A 20622-nucleotide genomic window follows, 5' to 3' on the forward strand; every position below is an offset into this window, starting at 1 on the left:
TCACCTAATGGAAAAAAGTAATTAGAAGATTTAAGAGAAGAAATAATTAAGTTATCGAAATTAATAGATCAAAAATTAATGATTTTAACTAATGTTAACTGTAATGACACCGAATTCTTAAAATCAATACAAAATGATTTTTCTCAAAATCTTTATTTTACTATAAGTTTTATTGAAGGACTTCAAAAACCTGAAAAAACTTATTTTTCACACGGAATTTCTAAGAAATGTTACCATGGAAATGATTCCCCACATCTTTATCATACTTTTAACCCACAATTAAATTCTATAGTAGATATGCTTGAAGAAATATTAGTATCTATAAAATTTCAAAGAAATAAGGAAAAAGAAAATCCCAAAGAAGAAAAATTTCAAAATATAATCAACATAACAGATTTAAAAGTAAAACCACCACTAAAATTATGAATATTGAAGAAAAATTAGAAGAAGTTACAATGCTTTTTAAACAATTAAAAATGGCTCAAGAAAATAATATTATGGAACAGGGATTTCAGATAGAAGAAGATTTAGTAAATTCTGAAAATATAGAAAATGAAGAACACATCCTAGATTATTCAAGTGACGAAGAACCAGCAATTCCAATACAAGTAAAAAATGAAGCTGGAACATCTAGGGATAATCAATCTCAATTTAAATGGGAAACAGGTTTTGATAATTATGCTTTTAAAAAAGGATTTATAAATAAAGATTCAAAATATACAAAAACACCATCAAAATACGTTCCTAAAATTCAGGAAATGGAAGGAGAAAGAATGCTCGATTTAGACTGTAAAAAGAATGAAAAAGAAATTTTCGAAAACTGGTTGAATTCCTTCTTATTAGAAGCCTTTACTAATCCAAAACTTAACGAATTATCTGGAAGAGATATTTGGAATTACATAGGGTTTCATACTAAAGGAGCTATAAGAGATTATATGACATCAATAGAAAACCAAATAATAGAAGAATTAGCAACAAAAACAACAGCTTATGATAAGATATTATATATAATGATGATTCTATATAAAGAATTTTTTGGAAAAAATATTATAGATCATAAACAAGAAGTCTATAATAAAGAATATCAAGAAGCAAAAAATCATTTAGCTAACATTCAGATATATGATCTATGTAATGTGGAGTCTTATATATGTGAATATAGAATACATTATTACAAATTAAAAGAAGAAGATAAAAATCATTATCTTAGTATGTATATAACAAAACTTCCATATCCTGCTAATGAATTTATTATGGGAAGATTTATAAGAGAAATAAATAGAGGAACAATTGAAAATAATTTTGGCGGAGCAACCTCTGCAATAAGAGAGGAAATAAAAGAACGTTGTATGCAAGAAGCAACTCAAAAAAGATTTGCAAATATAATTAGAATTTGCTGTCAGGATAATGAAGAGATACCTCAAAAATATGGTCTTAATAAAAATTTTCAAAAAAAAAGAAAATATCAATTTAGAAAAAGAAAATATTATCCAAACTGGAGAAAAAAGAGGTATTTTAGAAAAAGAAATAACAATAAAAACAAAAGACAAAAAAGTGATTATTGCCCAAATAAAAAAGAAAATTGTAAGTGTTGGTATTGCCAAGAAGAAGGTCACTATGCAAATGAATGTCCGAAAAAGAAGGATAAAAAGGATCTTACTAAACAAATAGAAATTGCTAAGTCCTGTTTTATGGAACCATTAGAAGAATCTGATGATAACTTAGACTATATTTTTGAATATGTCTCGGAAACAGACTCAGAGACTGAGTAATAATGCTACATTTATTACTATAAAAATAACAGAAAAGTTTATAAATGCTTTCATAGATTCTGGAGCAACGCAATGCTTTGCTAGTTCAAACATAAAACTTGATTGGAAAAAATTAAAAAAAAAACCATTAAGAGTTAGAATAGCTGACAAATCAATACATAAAATTAACCAAAAAGCAGAGATGGTTGAAATTTTTATTCAAAATTATAGGTTCATTGTTCCATCTATATATATGTTAGACTCTGGAATGGATTTTATCATAGGAAATAATTTTTTAAAACTATATCATCCATTCATTCAAGAATTAACATATATAGTTTTAAAAGCACCACACGATTCTTCAATAAATCAAAAATCAAAACGTATAAAAATACCAACTACCACTATAGATAAGATCTTAAAATTTAAAATATTTTCTATATTAGAGACATGTTATTTAAATCTATACTTTCAGATAAATATCCCAAAAAATAGTCTTGAAATAAAGATAGAAGAACTTTTGGATGAAATTTGTGCTGAAAATCCTTTAGATGTTAAAAATACAAATAACGAATTAGTAAGTATTAAATTAAAAGATCCTACAAAAGAGATAAATGTTCCAAATAAAATTCCTTATTCCGCAAGAGATAGAGAAGAGTTTTCATTAGAATGTAGAGATCTTTTGGAAAAAGGAATTATAAGATTAAGTAAAAGTCCTCATGCGGCTCCAGCCTTTTATGTCGAAAATAATAATGAAATTAAAAGGGGAAAACGAAGAATGGTTATTAACTATAAGAAGATGAATGAAGCAACTATTGGTGATGCTCATAAACTTCCAAGAAAAGATTCTATTTTAGAAAAAATCAAAGGAGCAACTTGGTTTTCATCTCTTGATGCAAAATCAGGATATTGGCAGCTTCGTTTAGACGAAGAAACAAAGAAATTAACTGCTTTTACTTGCCCAACAAAAGAATCAACAAGTGTGTTACTCTATGAATGGAATGTATTACCATTCGGATTAAAACAAGCCCCAGGTATTTACCAAAGATTTATGGAAGAAAATCTAAAAGAGTTAAATGAATTTGTTTTAGTGTATATTGATGATATACTAATTTTTACAAAACAGGATAGAGAAGATCATCTTCAAAAATTATTAATAGTTTTAGAAAGATGTAAAGAAAAAGGATTAGTTCTTAGCAAAAAGAAAGCAAGAATAGCAAAACAAGAAATAGAGTTTCTTGGATTAATTCTATCTACTCAAGGAAAGCTAAAACTTCAACCAAATGTCCTAGAAAAGGTAAATTTATTTCCTAATAAAATAGAAGATAGAAAACAATTACAAAGATTTTTAGGATGTATAAATTATATTTCAGATCAAGGATTTTTAAAGAATATAACAGAATACACTAAAAGCTTATTTCCAAAAATAAGTACTAAAAAAGAATGGAAATGGGATGAAAAAGATAGTATGCAAATTCAAAGGATTAAAGAATTATGTGAAAAACTTCCAGAACTTTATATTCCAGAAGAAAATGACTACTTAATAGTAGAAACAGATGCTTCAGACATAACCTGGTCAGGATGTCTAAAAGCTAAGAAAGCTATAAAAAGTTTGGAACAAGGAAAAGAATCACTAGATTCTAAAGATTCCCCAAAGGAATTACTTTGCAGGTATATTTCAGGAACTTTTACTCCAACAGAACAGAGATATACCACTCATGAAAAGGAAACTCTAGCAGCAATTAAATCTCTTAAGAAATGGAAAATTGATTTACTACCAAGAGAATTTACATTAAGGACAGATTCAAGTTACCTAACAGGTTTCATACGATATAATTTAAAAGTTGATTATAATCATGGACGATTGGTAAGATGGCAATTATTTTTGTTACAATATCCAATAAAAATTGAATATATTAAGGGTGACAAAAATGTTATTGCAGATACATTAACAAGAGAATGGAGTTCGTCTACAACGCATTAGATCAAGAAATTCAGAAATACGAACAAGAACTCGAAAAATGCAAGCATTGTCAGCAAATAAGGACACAGATCCAATCCCTCAAGAAGGCCATCGAAGCAATGAAATCAACACAACAACCACAACCATCAGAGCTCAGCCAGCTAAGCGTGGTGGACAAATCAGGTGAAGAAAAAATTCCAGAAAATAAAACAATTGCTGAAATTATCAAAAAATCCACCCAAGATAAAAAAATATTATGTAATTTATAATGGCCCCATGAAAGGAGTTTATGATGCCTGGGAAAAAGCAGCACCATTTACACATCAATCAAGGATAATTCATAAAGGAGGGTTTTTAACACTGGAAGAAGCAAAGGAATCTTTCAGGGAATATGAAGCTCTTCATCCAGAGCAAACCCTAAAAAGAGCAGATAAAGCTCCAATTCAAACCCAGAGAACAGGGATAATAAGAAACATTCCTACAAGGGCTGAAATCAAAGAAAAGAAAAGGGTCTGTAGATCAAATCTCAGGGAAACCCTTAATATAGTCCTAAACTGGACTGAAGAAAAAAGAGCAATTTTGGGATATTATCCTATTGCCAAAGAACAGCTAACAAAGCTGGTTATATTTCCAGATGCATCCCCATCGGACACCTATCAGTTTTTCCAGTATGGATTAATTGATACAATTTTAATTTTTAATGATCTAAAAATTATTAGTGAGTTTCCTGCAGGATTCGTTGATGCAGTGAAGAGATTTAAAAATATGATTGACAACGTAAATCCAAGGGATATATCCCTAAAATTTACGAACAGTCAACCTATTTTTAATGAAGAAGAAGAATGCTTGGTTCCAGCACACCAAGTAATATTCATGTCTGTCTTCCCAGGAAATTTTCAACCAATTGATCAAGTTCAAGATTTAACAATCTACAGTCATGAAGGAAGGCTAGCCAGCACACTAGCAAGGGTCTTCGAAAGAACTCAAAAGATAACAAGGGAATCTCACACAAGAATTAATTATAAAAGCAGAAATACTTTGCTTGTGTCTAGTAAAAGGAATGAAATTGAAGAAAGAGAGATGAGACTCTTAGTGGAATTTGAATTAGCATTCTACAACTTATCTGGACTCTTAGAAAAGCTCCCTGAAGGGATAAAAAGGAATCTCTGCTATTTGATAAAAGACAGAGAAGACCACAAGTGCCAGCTATGCGTCTCAGAGTTATCTGAAGAAAGCAATAATAAAACGGAATCAACCCACATGATAAAGGAAGAAGACAACGCATCTAAAGGTCACATAATGAAAGAGGAAGACAGCACATCTGAAGCATCTCTCAACATTATTGCATAATGACGTAAGCGCTTAGGTCATAGAGCACCAACAATGTAGCTGGTGCAAGATAATAAACAATGACGTAAGCAATGACGTCATAAGAAGGGTAAGGATGGGAATTGTCCATCAGACCCAACCATTATAAATAGGTTGCTTAGGCAATTGTAGAAGGCATCAGAAAATAGAAAGCAGGAGGTAAAGAGTACTCAAATGCTAGGAGAGCAAGGAGGAAGCTACCGAGGCGATTCTATGATCTGAAGAAGAATTCCCATTAGGGAAAAATAGTTCTAAACTCCCCTCTGGAGTTAGTATTTACAATCTCCCCTCTGGAGATAAAAACACCTTATGTAAAATATATTAAATAAAAGAAGTTTTTCTCCAGAAAGGTATGTATTCATTCTAGTCTTTCAATTATGAATTATTTAGAAAGTTTAGAATTAACAGAAGAATCTGATTATTATAGATTAACTGCTTTATTAGATAATGAAAAACAGGCTGTTTTAAAAACAGAATTAAATCTCAAATCAAACGAAAATTTTAATAAACAAAACCTTTTAAAAGAAGTTTTTAATAGAAAAAATATAATATACTATGGAAAAATTCAACTTGAAGCCCCTATAAAGATAAAATCCGCCAATGGAGAACTTGAAATAGCTTTGATAAATGATGAAGAATTAAGTAAACAGATTGAGAAAATTAAGGATCAACAAAAAAGATCTAAAATTGGATGGATTCATATTAGTACTATACAAGTCTTAATCAAATCTACATATATGAAAGGAATTAATTCACCAATAAGCTTAGCAATCTGTGACAAAAGAATTACTGATGACCCAATAGATCAAATAATTGGAATTGTTCATGGAAACTTGGCAAACGTAAATGTTAAATTTAATGCCCATCTGGGATATGCTATACCTTTATCAACTGAAAATCTTGGAAGATCTATAAGTCTGGCTTATAAATTTCACAGAAAGAATCTAATGGAACAAGATGATGAACCATTTTCAATTACATATGCAATAAATTATGCTTTAACAAATAGCCATCATAGTATAATATTTAAAAACAGAGAAAGAATTTATGTCGATGAATTATTTCAGAAAATTGTAAAAACAGAAATACCAAAATATAAAGCTATTGAAAACCCAGCTCTATTATTAAAAGAACCGTCAGGAAAATTAGTTTCATCGAATTTTCAAATTAGAGAATCTAAAATTAATAGCCCTTTAAGTCTATCTAAGTTGAAGATTAAAGAAGAAAATTCTGAAATCAAAGAATTAACAAAAAAGGTCGAAAAATTAAATGAAACCCTAAACACTAAATTATGACAATAAATAAAGAAGAAATATATGTAACTTATCAAGACAAGAAACAAGAGCTCTTTGAAAGAGAAAATCGTTTGAATTATTTACAGTTTTCTGAAATAAATCAAAGAGCATTTGAAGCTCTAAAAATAATCTATGACAAGTTAAAAAGAGAAGTTGAAGAGCTAGAAAAATTAATAGAATCTCTAGAAAATAGTGATGAATCAATGATAGAGTTTGCAGAAATTTTAAAATAAATAATGAAGCATAAAAAGATTGAAAAACCAGAAAATAAAATAAAAAGAAAAAGGGTAGAAAAATTAAAAAGTAAAATAAAAGAGTATAAAAAGGAATTAAATAACCTTCAGATCGAAATTGATGACCTTATAATAAAAAGGATAGAAATAAGAATAAATATAAACAAGTTGGAATTAAACTTAAAAAATTTATAAATGCCTGAAAAACCATATTATGACTTAAAAGAATTAAAGCTGTTGAAAGAAAAAATGGAAAATGAAGTTGAAAAATTAAGAAGGTATTTAGAAACAACAGAAAGTGTAGAAATAAAAGAAGTTTTTGAGGATTTAAGAAATTATATTAAAGAAAAAGACAAACAGATAAAAGATTTTATATACAATAATCCATGCAAAAAAGAATATTATAAACTAAAACAAGATTAAAAACTATAAAAAAAAAAAAAATGGTATCATATAGTAAAAAAGATTGCAAAATTGGTATCAGAGCCAAGTTAACGATTAAGGGTAACACTTTCTCTTTAAGCAACACTTTTAGTGATACACTTTTAAACCAAATAAAAACAAAAATCTGTAAATCTGTACCAAAGTGCATCTGTACACTAGATGGACCCTATTACCTAACTATAACAAAGGTTGAGACAAACAAAATTGGATTGAACCACTTAATTCACTTGTCACTTAAAGTAAATATTATAAATTTCTCAGGATACTCTATAAGAGTTAAAAATCTTTTTTGTTTTTATACTCAAACAAATTTGACTAAGTTCAATAAGAATTTGTAAATAAATATTAAAAAGAGATTCTTCAATTTTAATGTAAAATATGCATTTTACCAATAACTGAAGCTAGCTACCTCAACAAGCAAACTAACTAATACGTGTAAAAATGGAAATTAACTTATTAATATAATACTTTCTTTTTATATATAACTAGTGTATAATTTGTCTGTTAATCTATCTTTATATTTTCTTAAAATTATTTTATTTTTTTATTTTATTTTAAAAGTTTTTTATTTACATCAAATATATTTTAACAGTTAATTCTTTAAAATACTTAAGATTAATTCAACAATAACTTTACAAAAACAACTCTTAACAAAAATAAGTCAAATACAAAATTTTATCTCAGAGCCTTAATTGTCATAATGTATTATTGTTGAATTATTTTTTTTAATTTAATTATTAAAAATACATTTATTGCAAATAAAAATTTTTTAAAATAAGATTAAAATAAGAGTAAACTATCATTTCTACCCACGAAAGTTAAAAATACTGACAGATCTACCCATAGAAAAAAAATTATCATTTGTACCCAAAAAATATGGGTTCCATACAACAAAATTATCCAAACACTAAAAAATCACATAAAAACCCCAAATTACATTTATCATCATCGTTTTCAACTTTTTATTGAACTCATAACAGAATGCTACCACCTAATGCCCCTGCAACAAATCAATTGCCAAACTCAAACAGGCCATGTGAAAAATTGAACGAATTGAGCAATTATCACCTGAGCCAAACTCTGAGAGGCAGGGTGAGCTTGTTCAATGTCAGCTCTGTTTCGGCGAGAGAGACGCTAGCTACGGCAGATGATCTGAAGGTTCAGCAACTGAGAAGCTTATGATGATGGTGACATCGCCGGCAGCTTGTTGGAGTAAAAGAGAGAGTGAGAATAGGGACTGAGTTAGGGTTCAATGGAGGAGGTGCGAGACTGGTGAGTGGCTCGCTGGCGGTGGTATGGACCGAGAGAAAGAACGACTAGGACAGTGAGGGTGGCTCAGGTTCGTCGCAGATGGTGGAGATGACGGTGGTTCGTGGAGGTTCGGGCGGATGGAAGTGCGAAGGGCGATGATGGTAGGGTTGTGATGATGGTTCGGAGGTCTCTGGTTCTTAAAAAGAGGAAAGAAGAAGGGGAAAAAGAGGAGAAGGATAAGTGAATTAGGGTTTTGTGGTTTAAAATAGATGGCGAAAGAGACAGAAAGAGAGAGAGAGAGCGCTTGCCGCAGTTTTAGTTCGCAAAGGGGACCGCGGTGGTGACGGTTGGCGCGGTGGCTCGTCGGTGGCACTGGTTCGGTGATGAGGAGAATGTAGCTATGGTAGGTGAGGGTGGTCGACGGTGAAGAGAGGAGAGGCGGGGCACTGCGGCTCTAGCGATGCTGGCGGCAGCGAAGCAAGGGATGGTGCGAAGGTCCTCTGGTCGGTAAGAGTGAGACATGGAAGGAAAGAAGGAGGGGTGGCCACGGTGGAAGGAGGACGGGTAGTGGTCGCTGACGCTGGAAGCTATAGGAACGAAAACAGAAGCCGCGACATTTGTCACGGAGGAGGAGAGGTGGTTCGCGGCTGAAAAGATTGCTACTAGGATTATTTGTCAATTTATTATTGGTAAGAGATAGAAGATGGAGCTAGTGGTGGTGGTGGTGATGAGCATATGAGGATGATTGAATGGTTAGTGGATAGGGAAAAGATGATACTGATGATAATAAAGGTAATTAGGTATTTTTATGTGATTTTTTAGTGTTTGAATAATTTTATAGTATGAAACCTATATTTTATAGGTACAAATTGTAATTTTTTTTTTATAGATAGATTTGTCAACATTTTTAATTTTCGTGAATAGAAATGATAATCTACTCTTACAATAAAATAAACCTAAAAATATTTTTTAAAATTTTTTGACAAATTTAAAAAAAATTATAATTTTACTCTAAAATATTAACCATTTAGATACTAGTATACTACTTCTTAGAGTAACTGACCAAGTTTAACTAGTTACCTTTATTAATTACTATCATCTTAAACAATTTCCCGATTGCCGAGAATAAAGGGAGGACATGGCCGAATAGCCATGTGCACCATACTTAAAATAAATAAATATAAATAATAAATAAAAAAAAAAAGAAAAAATAGAAATTTGTTCCTAGCTATGGGCCATGCTTCATGGGTAGCAAAGATTTTGTTTTCGACACGTAACTTATTAAAGCAACAGAAAGTAAACAAAAACAGAAAAAATGTACCTTCCACACTAAAATCTTACACTGATCCACTCTCTAACCCTAAATAGACGGAAAGATGCTCATGCAATGCAATATATAATCATAAAGTTAATCACTTTCTTACCCCACATCATAGGAACACATAGTTTATAGTTCATTCCAGAAAGGACCACAGCATTTCTTTATTATAATAGCAACACCACCGGCACCACCGTCACCACCACCACTACCACCACCTTTACTCTCTTCTCTTCTTTCTGCAATCAAATTTTATATAAACAAAGCATTTTCATTTTCATTAATATTATTCAAAGTTCGAAAACATCATAATCGCACCCTACTTTTTCTCTACACACTTGTGATCACTGTACACGCGTCAATGCTGTGACCAGAAAGAAAGACCTTTAGTTATTTTTTTTGGTTTGAAATCTCTGACCCCAAAAAATTAATAACACATCATCATCATCGGCATTTTGATTTTTAATTTTGTTGGTAAGCAAACACCAACTTTTTTCCACCACCATCTCATAGTTGGTGCCTTTTTTTAAACTAAAAATTCGATCTTTATCGCAAAGGGACCCCGATCCTGATGCAATCTATCCGAAAATCGTTCAAGTCCTATGCTTCCTATAACAAACGTTCAAGAAGGTTTGCCGCGTCGGGAGGACCCGATTCTAGCCACGAGCACCTTCCAATCCTTCAAGACCAGGAATCTCATCACCATCATCGTCACCAACACCACCATTCTGACCCTCCTCCGTTATCTTCCATGGCCGGCGACTACGTCGTCAAGATCAATGACGGCGGCGATCCTGCCGGAGGAAACAAGATTTGGAGGGGTTCCAGCTACGATTTCTGGCCCGAAGATGCAAGTTCCGGCGACAATGCCGACGCCAAAGAGGAGAGCTTTGATTTCCGCCAATCTGGTGCGCCGCCGGTGCCGGAGGAGGACCCGCCGTCGCAGCTGATCGGAAGTTTCCTGCGCAAACAGATAGCTTCCGGTGAGATCTCGTTGGACATGGACATGGAGATGGAGGAGCTTCAGCGCAACTACGACGCCGGTGCAAGTACCGCCGCTGCCGCAGGAGGGAAGCTTTCGCCGGTGGAGGAGTCGCCGACGACGAGCATGAACAACCGCGTATCCAAGGAGCTCAAGGTTTCGTTCGAGGAACCCGCGCCACCGAATTTGATGGCTGATATGCCTAATAGCTCCGATGCCATCAGAAGAAGACACAGCAGGGACTTGCCGTCGACTGGAGATTTCCATCGGCCGCCGCATCCGCCGCACCACAGCAGGGAATTGCCGTCTCGGAGCGGCCAAAGTGGTGATGGCGAGGTTGTGAGGTGCACCTCTAACGGTTCCATAGAGAGAACTCTTTCCATGCAGAGCAGAAAATCAACATTGTTGAAGGCTAAAACCCGGTCCAGGTTGCTGGACCCACCAGAAGAACCCGAAAGAAAATCGGGTCGGATTGCCAAGTCGGGTCAGTTGTTCTCAGGGTTGCTTGGCAAGAAGAGTGGTGGTGATGACGATGATGAAGATGATCCATTTTTGGAAGAGGATCTTCCTGATAAGTATAAAAAATCTCAGTTTAGTATATGGGTTTTACTTCAATGGGTGGGGTTGATTTTGATCATTGCTGCATTGATTACAACTCTGAGTGTTCCTTTCTTGAGGGAGAAGAATCTTTGGCAGCTGAAGCTGTGGAAATGGGAGGTTATGATTCTTGTGTTGATATGTGGAAGGTTGGTATCTGGTTGGCTTATCAGAATAGCTGTGTTCTGCATTGAGAGAAACTTCCTTTTGAGGAAGAGAGTTCTGTATTTTGTGTATGGTGTGAAGCATGCTGTTCAGAATTGTGTTTGGTTAGGGCTTGTTTTGATAGCTTGGCACTTCTTGTTTGATCAGAAAGTTCAGAGAGAGGTTCATAGTAATTTTCTTGAGTATATTACCAAGTTTTTGGTGTGCTTGTTGGTTGGTACTCTGGTTTGGTTGGTGAAAACCCTTATGGTTAAGGTTCTGGCCTCTAGTTTCCATGTTAGCACATATTTTGATAGGATTCAAGAGTCACTGTTTAATCAGTTTGTTATTGAGACACTCTCCGGGCCGCCTTTGGTCGAGCTTCAGCGATATGAGGATGAGGAGCAAAGGATTCTTGAAGATGTCGAGAAGCTACAGAAAGCCGGAGTTACCATACCTCCTGACCTGAGGGCTACTGCCTTCGCGACCAACAAGAGTGGGAAGTTGAGGAGTGGGATGCTCCAGAAAAGCCCCAGGATGGTAAGTGGACGGTTCTCAAGACCTCTCTCTAAGAAGTCAGAAGATGGGAATAGTGGGATAACTATTGATCACCTGCATAAGCTGAATCCGAACAATGTCTCGGCTTGGAATATGAAAAGGCTGATCAATATGGTTCGGCATGGAGCTCTAACTACATTGGATGAACAGATACTTAACTCGACCAATGATGATGAGAATGCCACAGAGATTAGAAGTGAAAATCAGGCAAAAGGAGCAGCCAAGAAAATTTTTCAGAATGTTGCTTGTGGTAGCAGGTTGACCAATAATCTTTTACTTCGTACTGGGTTGCCTCTTTTTGTGCATTCATAATCTCTAACTTTTGATATGTAGTTTCAATAATGTTAATCTTGTTCTCATTCAGAATCTTTATTCGCTATAGTTATTTACCATACAGTTTCTATATTTTAGATTCATTAAACTGGTAATAGAATGTGCAAAAGTAGGATCATATCTGTGCTGATTGTATATTTCTATATGATTTATCTGGTGTTTAACATACAACTTGGGTTTGCTATATGCGGTAGTTGACATATCTTCTGTTAAATGAAGATTCGGTCACTGTTTATAAATCCTTTCTGCATGTTATCTTATCACTTTCTTTTCTTGTAGGTTCATATACAAGAAGGACTTACAGCGATTTATGCAAGAAGATGAAGTTGTGAAAACCTTGAGTCTCTTTGAAGGTGCATCCGAGACCGGAAGAATAAGCAAAGCATCCTTGAAGAACTGGGTGGTAAGAGTTAAATAACATTTGAAAGCTTAATTTAAACAATTTGGGTGAAGATATTCACCTTACAACTCGTCTCTCTCTGGTATTGTTTACCAGCTAGAGGCAGAATTTGGATAGCGGTTGCTGGTTGCATTCTTCACATTCTCAATAATATGATTACATGACATTATTTACCTAGACATTTCAACTTTAAATACTATATCAACAGAACTTGGTAAAATTTCAGATATCCATAGGCTCACTAGTGATTGGATGTTGATTTAACCTATAACATATATATTGCTGATGTTTCCTCTGTTTGTTTTCAATGTTTTTACATTTCAGAAGGTTTTGTGTCATGAATAAATTTCGACAGAGATCATAGTCAATCTTTTATTGGTGTTTGGTTTCTTTTGATGTATACATCCAAGTATTAATTGGTTTACTTCTACAGTATTCACACCAATATATTGCCTTTTAATTATCCAGGTCAATGCCTTTAGAGAGAGGAGAGCACTCGCCTTGACATTGAATGATACGAAAACGGCGGTGAACAAGCTTCATCGAATGCTTAATTTCTTAGTTGCAATTATTATCCTAGTTATCTTTCTCTTGATAATGGGAATTGCCACCTCCAAATTTCTCCTCTTCGTGAGCTCACAGCTTGTCTTGGTTGCATTCATATTTGGAAATACCTGCAAGACCATATTTGAAGCCATTATTTTCTTATTTGTAATGCACCCGTTTGACGTTGGAGACAGATGCGAAATTGAAGGGGTCCAGGTAAAGATCATCCTTCTATTGAGTTTTCCGCTTTCTTCTTTCATGCCTAATTGTATCTTTCCATTTTTTGCTTGCTAATTTCAGATGGTCGTGGAAGAAATGAACATATTGAACACCATATTTCTGAGATATGATAATCTAAAGGTAATGATCCCTAACAGTGTCCTTGCTACAAAGGCCATAAACAACTTCTACCGCAGTCCTGACATGGGAGATTCTGTTGAATTCCTTATTCATGTGTCTACACCAATGGAAAAGTTTACTCAAATGAAACACAGAATACAGAGGTATCTTCTCATAAATTATTTCCTTGAGTTGTGTATGTTTTCTTACTATTATTGTAACTGTATATTTGATTGACTAAAACTTGGGAATTCTATGATGCAGTTACATTGATAACAAGAAGGAGCACTGGTATCCATCACCATTTATAGTCTTCAAGGATTGTGAACTCTTAAACATGGTTCGCATTGCGGTTTGGCCAACACACAGGATGAACTTCCAAGACATGGGAGAGAGATTCATAAGGAGGTCGTTGTTGCTCGACGAGATGATCAAGATTTTCCGGGAGCTTGACATACAGTACCGACTGCAGCCGCTCGATATTAGTATTAGAAGCATGCCTACCACTTCTGAGCGTCTTCCACCAAGTTGGTCAACAATCACAAGTTGAGTAGAAGGAAGAGTCAGAGATATGGCATCATCTCTTGTTGTACTTCAATGCCATTATCTGCTATACAAGATAAAGTGTTAGTTGTTATGAGGGTAAAATTTTGTGTATAGTTTTCTTCTCTTTGTTGTTAGATTAGTTGGTTGTGTTGTAAGGTTAGACTGTAATTTATAAAAGCTGAGTTCATCCAAATCTGGAATGGCACATACATACATGCCTTTTCTCATGCTGATTTGTAAGATTTGTATTATCATCACTTGCTTTACTTCTTTTCCTTGTAGTTCAGACATATATCAGCATCATGATTCATGACATTCCTATTCTGCTCCAAAATTATAGCTTCAATGAATGTCAGACACAGCCACTCCAAATCTTCAATGTCTCCTCAATAACATGGACCACCAAAGCATGAACCTCAAAACCAACCCCATTGCTCCACATACCAGAAATGATGAAACAACCCTCAAAGGAAAGAGGTACAGAAGGGTAAGCTACACCATGCCTACTATGCTTAGTGGTTACCTCAGTTGCACAATTGCAAAAACTCATAAAAAAGCCAGAATTCATAGTTCAAGACAGCTTAGTAGTGTCACGGTAAATTTTAGAAGGTTAAATTTAACAGTGTTTGTAAAGTTTTCTAGAGTATTTGAGAATGCTCTAGATGGTTTCGAAACGTTCTAGAATGTCCTAGAAGGTACCGGAATACTCTAGAAGGTTCTAGAATACTCTAGAAGACCATAGAGTATTTTAGAAGAGTGTGGATGTATATAGGAGTATAAAGAGTAGTATGGAAGAATCTATAAGTATTTAGAAAGTTGTGGTATGATGGATATTTGTAAAGAAGGTTTTAGATGATTGATCTAAGCCGTTGATTAGATTTAATCCTAACCATCCATTGAGGAGGTGGATGGCTATAAATAAGAGGTGAGAGTTAGTATGAGTGTGTGTGAATTATTTGTAATAAACACTTGAGTAATAAAGAGTTATTTCCACCAAAGCTTCCTTTTCTCTTGTATTCTCTTGTGTTCTTAGCTTTCTTGCTAAGTATTGAGGGTTAGGTTGACTTGGTCTTAGTTTAAGAGGTTGAGTAAGTCCGAGTGCCAGCATGGTAGCGTTGGAGTGTGTCCAAAGCCGTGACAATTTGGTATCAGAGCAAGGTTCAAGAGGGAGCACAAGTCGCTTGTGGGTATGGCTTCTAGTATCACCATGGAGCATGTTGAGTCTCAAAGGGGAAGAAATGTTATTCCTTCTCAATGGGGAGGCAAGAAGGTCCGTTCTTCAAGTGAGCCTAGAGGTAAGGACTCTAACTTCTTAGAAGAGAGAGTTTTTGTGTTGGAGAATGTTCTATCCTCTATGGATGAGAGTTTCCAAAGGATAGAACATGATAAGGAGATCCTCGAACCTCACGTGTTAGGAGAACTAGATGCTTTCAAGGAAAACATGCTCCAAATCGAAGAGAAGTTTGAGAATTCTTTAAAGTTATTTGAGGAAGTTCGAGTTTGGTTCGAAGAGGCAAAATCTCGACCAACTATTATAAGGAAGACAATAAAGATTGAGCTCCCCAAGTCAAAAGAGTTCAAGGACGTAAGGGACGCTTGCGAGGTGGAGAACTTCCTATATCAAATGGAGAGGTACTTCAGAGGCCAAGGGGTGGTCGAAGAAGCAATAAAGGTACGCACTGCAGCTCTCTACCTTTCTGATAATGCTACTTTGTGGTGGAGGAGAAGGTGGAGGAGAAAGTGCGTAGATATAGAAAAGGGTACTTGCAACATAGCCACATAGGAAGATTTCAAAAGGGAGTTGAAAAGACAATTCTTCCCTGAGAATGTGGTTTATGAAGTAAGGAAGAAGTTGAGGGAGTTGAAGCACAAGAGTACAATTAGCGACTACGTAAAGGAGTTCACTACTCTCACGCTTCAAATTCCCAACTTAGCATCAGAGGATGCATTGTTCTTCTTCATTGGTGGACTCCAACTTTGGGCAAAGCAAGAACTACAAAGAAGGAATGTTAAGGATGTCGATGAGACCATCGTGGTGGCCGAATCACTCACTGAGTATCATAGGGGAGACTCTAAACCCAAGTCTTCCTCCAAGCCTAGTTCTGCTAAAGGTGAGGGAGACAATGGGAAGAGTTTCTCAACCAAGAAAGAAGAAAAATACTCTTCAAAGAAAGAGTACGAAGAAAAGAAGAAGGCTTTCATGCCCAAAGGAGGATGCTTTGTGTGCAAGGGACCACACCAAATAAAGGATTGTCCCAAGCTAGGGACTTTGGCATCTATCGCCGAGGAACGAGAAGCTCAAACTCAAGTAACTGAGTGTGTTGGATCTATCCAACACATAATTGTTGTGAAGGGCAAAGAGGCAAGCACTGCAGAAAAGAAAGACTTGATGTATGTCAAAGCCTTTATCAATGAAAAACTTGTCATGGCTATGATCGACATTGGTGCTACACACAACTTCATCACGCCTGATGAAGCAAAGAGGCTTGGGTTGAAGATCACCGGAAAAAATGGCTGGTTCAAACCCGTGAATACCAAGGGTGAACCCCTTAAGGGAGTAGCAAAAGGGGTTGAGATGACTCTTGGTTCTTGGAAGGGCCTTGTGAATTTCTCAGTAGCACCCATGGACAATTTTAAAATAGTCATCGGGCTGGATTTGCAAAGAAAGGCAAATATAATACATATGTCATACTACGACGTAGTATGCGTCATGGAGAAAGGGTCTCTATGCATGGTCCCTACAGTATCTAAAGTTAGCGGACCACCGATACTGTCTGCTATGCAACTCAAGAAATGATTCAAGAAGGGAAAGATTACATATTTGGCTCTATTACAAAAGGAGTCCTTGAAGAAAATAAGGATGTGATGCCTCCCGAGTTGCCAAAACAACTACCACCTAGGATGAAGGTGGACCACAAGATTGAATTGGAGTCAGGAGCAAAGCCGCCCGCCTCAACACCTTATAGGATGGCACCGCCAGAACTCGAGGAGTTGAAGAAGCAACTCAAGGATTTGCTAGATGCTGGGTTCATCCGTCTATCGAAGGCACCTTATGGCGCACCGATCTTGTTCCAAAAGAAGCATGATGGTTCATTGAGACTATGCATCGACTATCGAACACTGAACAAGGTAACCATCAAGAACAAATATCCCATTCCTTTGATAGCCGATTTGTTTGATCAACTTGGTAGAGCCAAGTGGTTCTCAAAGCTAGATTTGAGGTCAGAATATCACCAAGTGAAAATTGCCGATGGTGATGAGCCTAAGACCACGTGTGTCACGAGGTATGAATCATATGAGTGGTTGGTGATGCCTTTTAGTTTGACCAATGCTCTTGCGACCTTTTGTACCTTGATGAACGAGATCTTTCGACCTTATCTTGATCGGTTTGTAGTGGTCTACTTGGATGACATTGTTGTCTATAGCAATACTTTGGAGGAACATGTAGAACACTTCCGAACCGTGTTCAAGATCTTGCGAGAGAATAACCTATATGTGAAGAAGGAAAAGTGTTCCTTTGCAAGGGACGAAGTCCACTTCTTGGGACACATCATTAAATATGGAACTCTCTGTATGGATCAAGGAAAGGTGAAGGCTATCAAAGAGTGGGAGTCGCCAAATAAGGTATCTAAATTGAGGTCATTCCTTGGGTTGACTAATTACTATCGGAGGTTTATCAAGGGATACTCCGCCAAGGCTGCACCATTAACTGATCTTCTCAAGAAGAATCACTTTTGGGAATGGTCAAAGGAGTGTCAAAAGGCCTTTGATGAGTTGAAGGCTGCTATCATAGAAAGACCAGTACTAGCACTACTCGACTACTCAAAGGTATTTGAAGTCCATACTGATGCTTCTAACTATGCTATTAGAGAAGTTCTGATGCAAGAAGGACATCCGATTGCCTTTGAGAGTCGCAAGTTGAATAATACATAGAGGCGATACACCTTCCAAGAGAAGGAGATGACCGCGGTAGTGCATTGTCTGAGAACTTGGCGTCACTACTTACTTGGTTCACACTTCATCGTCAAGATAGATAATGTAGCTACAAGCTACTTCCAAACTCAGAAGAAGTTAAGCCCCCAAACAAGCTAGGTGGCAAGATTTCTTAGCTGAGTTTGATTTCGAATTTGAATACAAGTCAGGCAAGACTAATGTGGTAATAGATGCGCTGAGTCGCAAGGCTGAGTTGGCGGCCATTTCTATGGTTAAAGGAGATATTGTGCATACCATCAAGGAAGGGTTGCATCACGATCCATTAGCCAAGAATTTAGTAGAGTTGGCTAGAGAAGGTAAGACTAAAAGATTTTGGTTAGAAAACGACCTTCTCTACACTAAAGGGAGAAGACTATACGTCCCTAAATGGAAAAATCTAAGAAGAAAATTAGTGAGAGAATGCCACGACACCAAGTGGGCTGGTCATCAAGGTCAGCGAAGGACCTTGGCACTCATTGAATCTTCTTATTATTGGCCTCAAATGAGAGATGAAGTGGAGAGCTATGTGAAGACTTGTCTTGTGTGCCAACAAGATAAGATTGAAAATAAGATACCAAATGGGTTGTTGGAACCTCTGCCTCCATCAGAGCGACCGTGGGAAAGTGTCTCTCTCGATTTCATCTCTGCCTTACCGAAGACCGAGGGGTTTGGATATATTCTCGTGGTAGTGGATCGATTTTCGAAGTATGCTACCTTTATACATGCCCCTACTGATTGCACTGCAGAGGAAGCAGCATGACTATTCTTCAAGAATGTGGTGAAGTACTGGGGATTGCCTAAGAGCATCATTAGTGATCGAGACCCATGCTTCACAGGACGACTATGGACAGAGCTGTTCAAACTCCTTGGGTCGGAGCTCCATTTTTCAACAAGCTTCCATCTTCAAACCGATGGACAGACTGAGAGAGTGAACGCCTTACTCGAGTGTTACTTGAGGCATTTTGTAAGCGCTAATCAGAAGGATTGGACAAAACTCCTAGACATTGCTCAATTCTCATACAATCTACAAAAGAGTGAGTCTACAGGGAAGAGTCCATTCGAGATTGTGACTGGACAACAGCCTCTTACACCTCACTCTCTTCCTTCCTCTTACTCAGGGAAAAACCCTGGAGCTTATCATATGATTAAGTCTTGGGAAGAACAAGCAGATGTCACTCGTTCTTACCTTGACAAAGCTGCAAAGAGGATGAAAAAATGGACAGATAAGAAGAGGAGGCATGCAAGCTATTAAGTGGGAGACAAGGTAATGATTAAACTTCTTCCACAACAATTCAAAGCCTTTCGCAAGGTTCATAAGGGCTTAATCCGCAAATACGAAGGGCCATTTGAGATCATTGGACGTGTTGGGGAGGTTGCTTACAAAGTACAACTCCCTCCCTCTATGAAGATCCACCCGGTCTTCCATATGAGTATGCTTAAACCATATCATGAAGACCAAGATGAACCGAGTATAGGTGACTTGAGTCGTGCTCCGCCTGTGGTGATTAGATCATTTGATAAAGAAATCGAATAGATCTTAGCTAATCGCGTCGTACAACGAAGATGAGTACCACCAAGTATCTAATACTTGATCAAGTAGAAAGGACTCCCGATAACCAAAGCAAGATGGAAAGCTCGTAAAGATCTGTGGCAATTCCAAGAACACCTACAACGCTATCATGAACAGAACACGACGAGGACGTCTGCGCATTAGATGGGGGAGAATGTCACGGTAAATTTTAGAAGGTTAAATTTAACAGTGTTTGTAGAGTTTTCTAGAGTATTTGAGAATGCTCTAGATGGTTCCAGAATGTTCTAGAATGTCCTAGAAAGTCCCAGAATACTCTAGAAGGTTCTAGAATACTCTAGAAGACTATAGAGTATTCTAGAAGAGTGTGGATGTATATAGGAGTATAAAGAGTAGTATGAAAGAATCTAGAAGTATTTAGAAAGTTGTGGTATGATGGATATTTGTAAAGAAGGTTCTAGATGATTAATCTAGGCCGTTAATTAGATTTAATCCTAACCATCCATTGAGGAGGTGGATGGCTATAAATAGGATATGAGAGTTAGTGTGAGTGTGTGTGAATCATTTGTAACAAACATTTGAGCAATAAAGAGTTATTTCCACCAAAGCTTCCTTTCTCTTGTGTTCTCTTGTGTTCTTAGCTTTCTTGCTAAGTATTGAGCGTTAGGTTGACTTGGTCTTAGTTTAAGAGGTTGAGTAAGTTCAAGTGTCGGCACGGTAGCGTTGGAGTGTGTCTAAGGCCGTGACATTAAGCAGGTGTAAAATATGCATAGTAGAAGCGCTCTTATTATTATTGAAATATAAATGAGTTCTTATGTATTAAAAACTAATAAAAAGATAAAAAGAAAAAGAAAAAAAAAATAGCTTTGGAATCCAAACTGGTAAGGGGTTGCATTGGTATGTCTGGATAAAGCAACTGAATCACAAAATCTGGTGAATTCACACTATCTATTCTATTATATAAAAATCGGATGTCTGCACTTAATGATGGAGCTGACGTAGCATGCTCCGGAGAGTGTTTTTCGATTTAATTATTTTAACTCATTCAATACAA

The 20622-nt window shown here is 36.0% G+C and overlaps 1 protein-coding gene across 1 annotated transcript; it reads left to right on the forward strand.

Annotated features, from left to right (window-relative positions):
- The first annotated feature begins 9699 nt into the window (after positions 1–9699).
- Positions 9700–14402, forward strand: LOC107618259 (mechanosensitive ion channel protein 6). The gene is made up of 5 exons (XM_016320270.3): positions 9700–12161; positions 12517–12640; positions 13106–13399; positions 13484–13686; positions 13787–14402. Exons 1-5 carry the CDS (start codon positions 10195–10197, stop codon positions 14070–14072), a joined length of 2874 nt encoding a protein of 957 aa, XP_016175756.1. The 5' UTR covers positions 9700–10194; the 3' UTR covers positions 14073–14402.
- Positions 14403–20622: the final 6220 nt, after the last annotated feature.

Source organism: Arachis ipaensis, chromosome B9 (genome assembly GCF_059453495.1).
Source record: "Arachis ipaensis isolate K30076 ecotype BB chromosome B9, ASM5945349v1, whole genome shotgun sequence".
Taxonomy (NCBI): domain Eukaryota; kingdom Viridiplantae; phylum Streptophyta; class Magnoliopsida; order Fabales; family Fabaceae; genus Arachis; species Arachis ipaensis.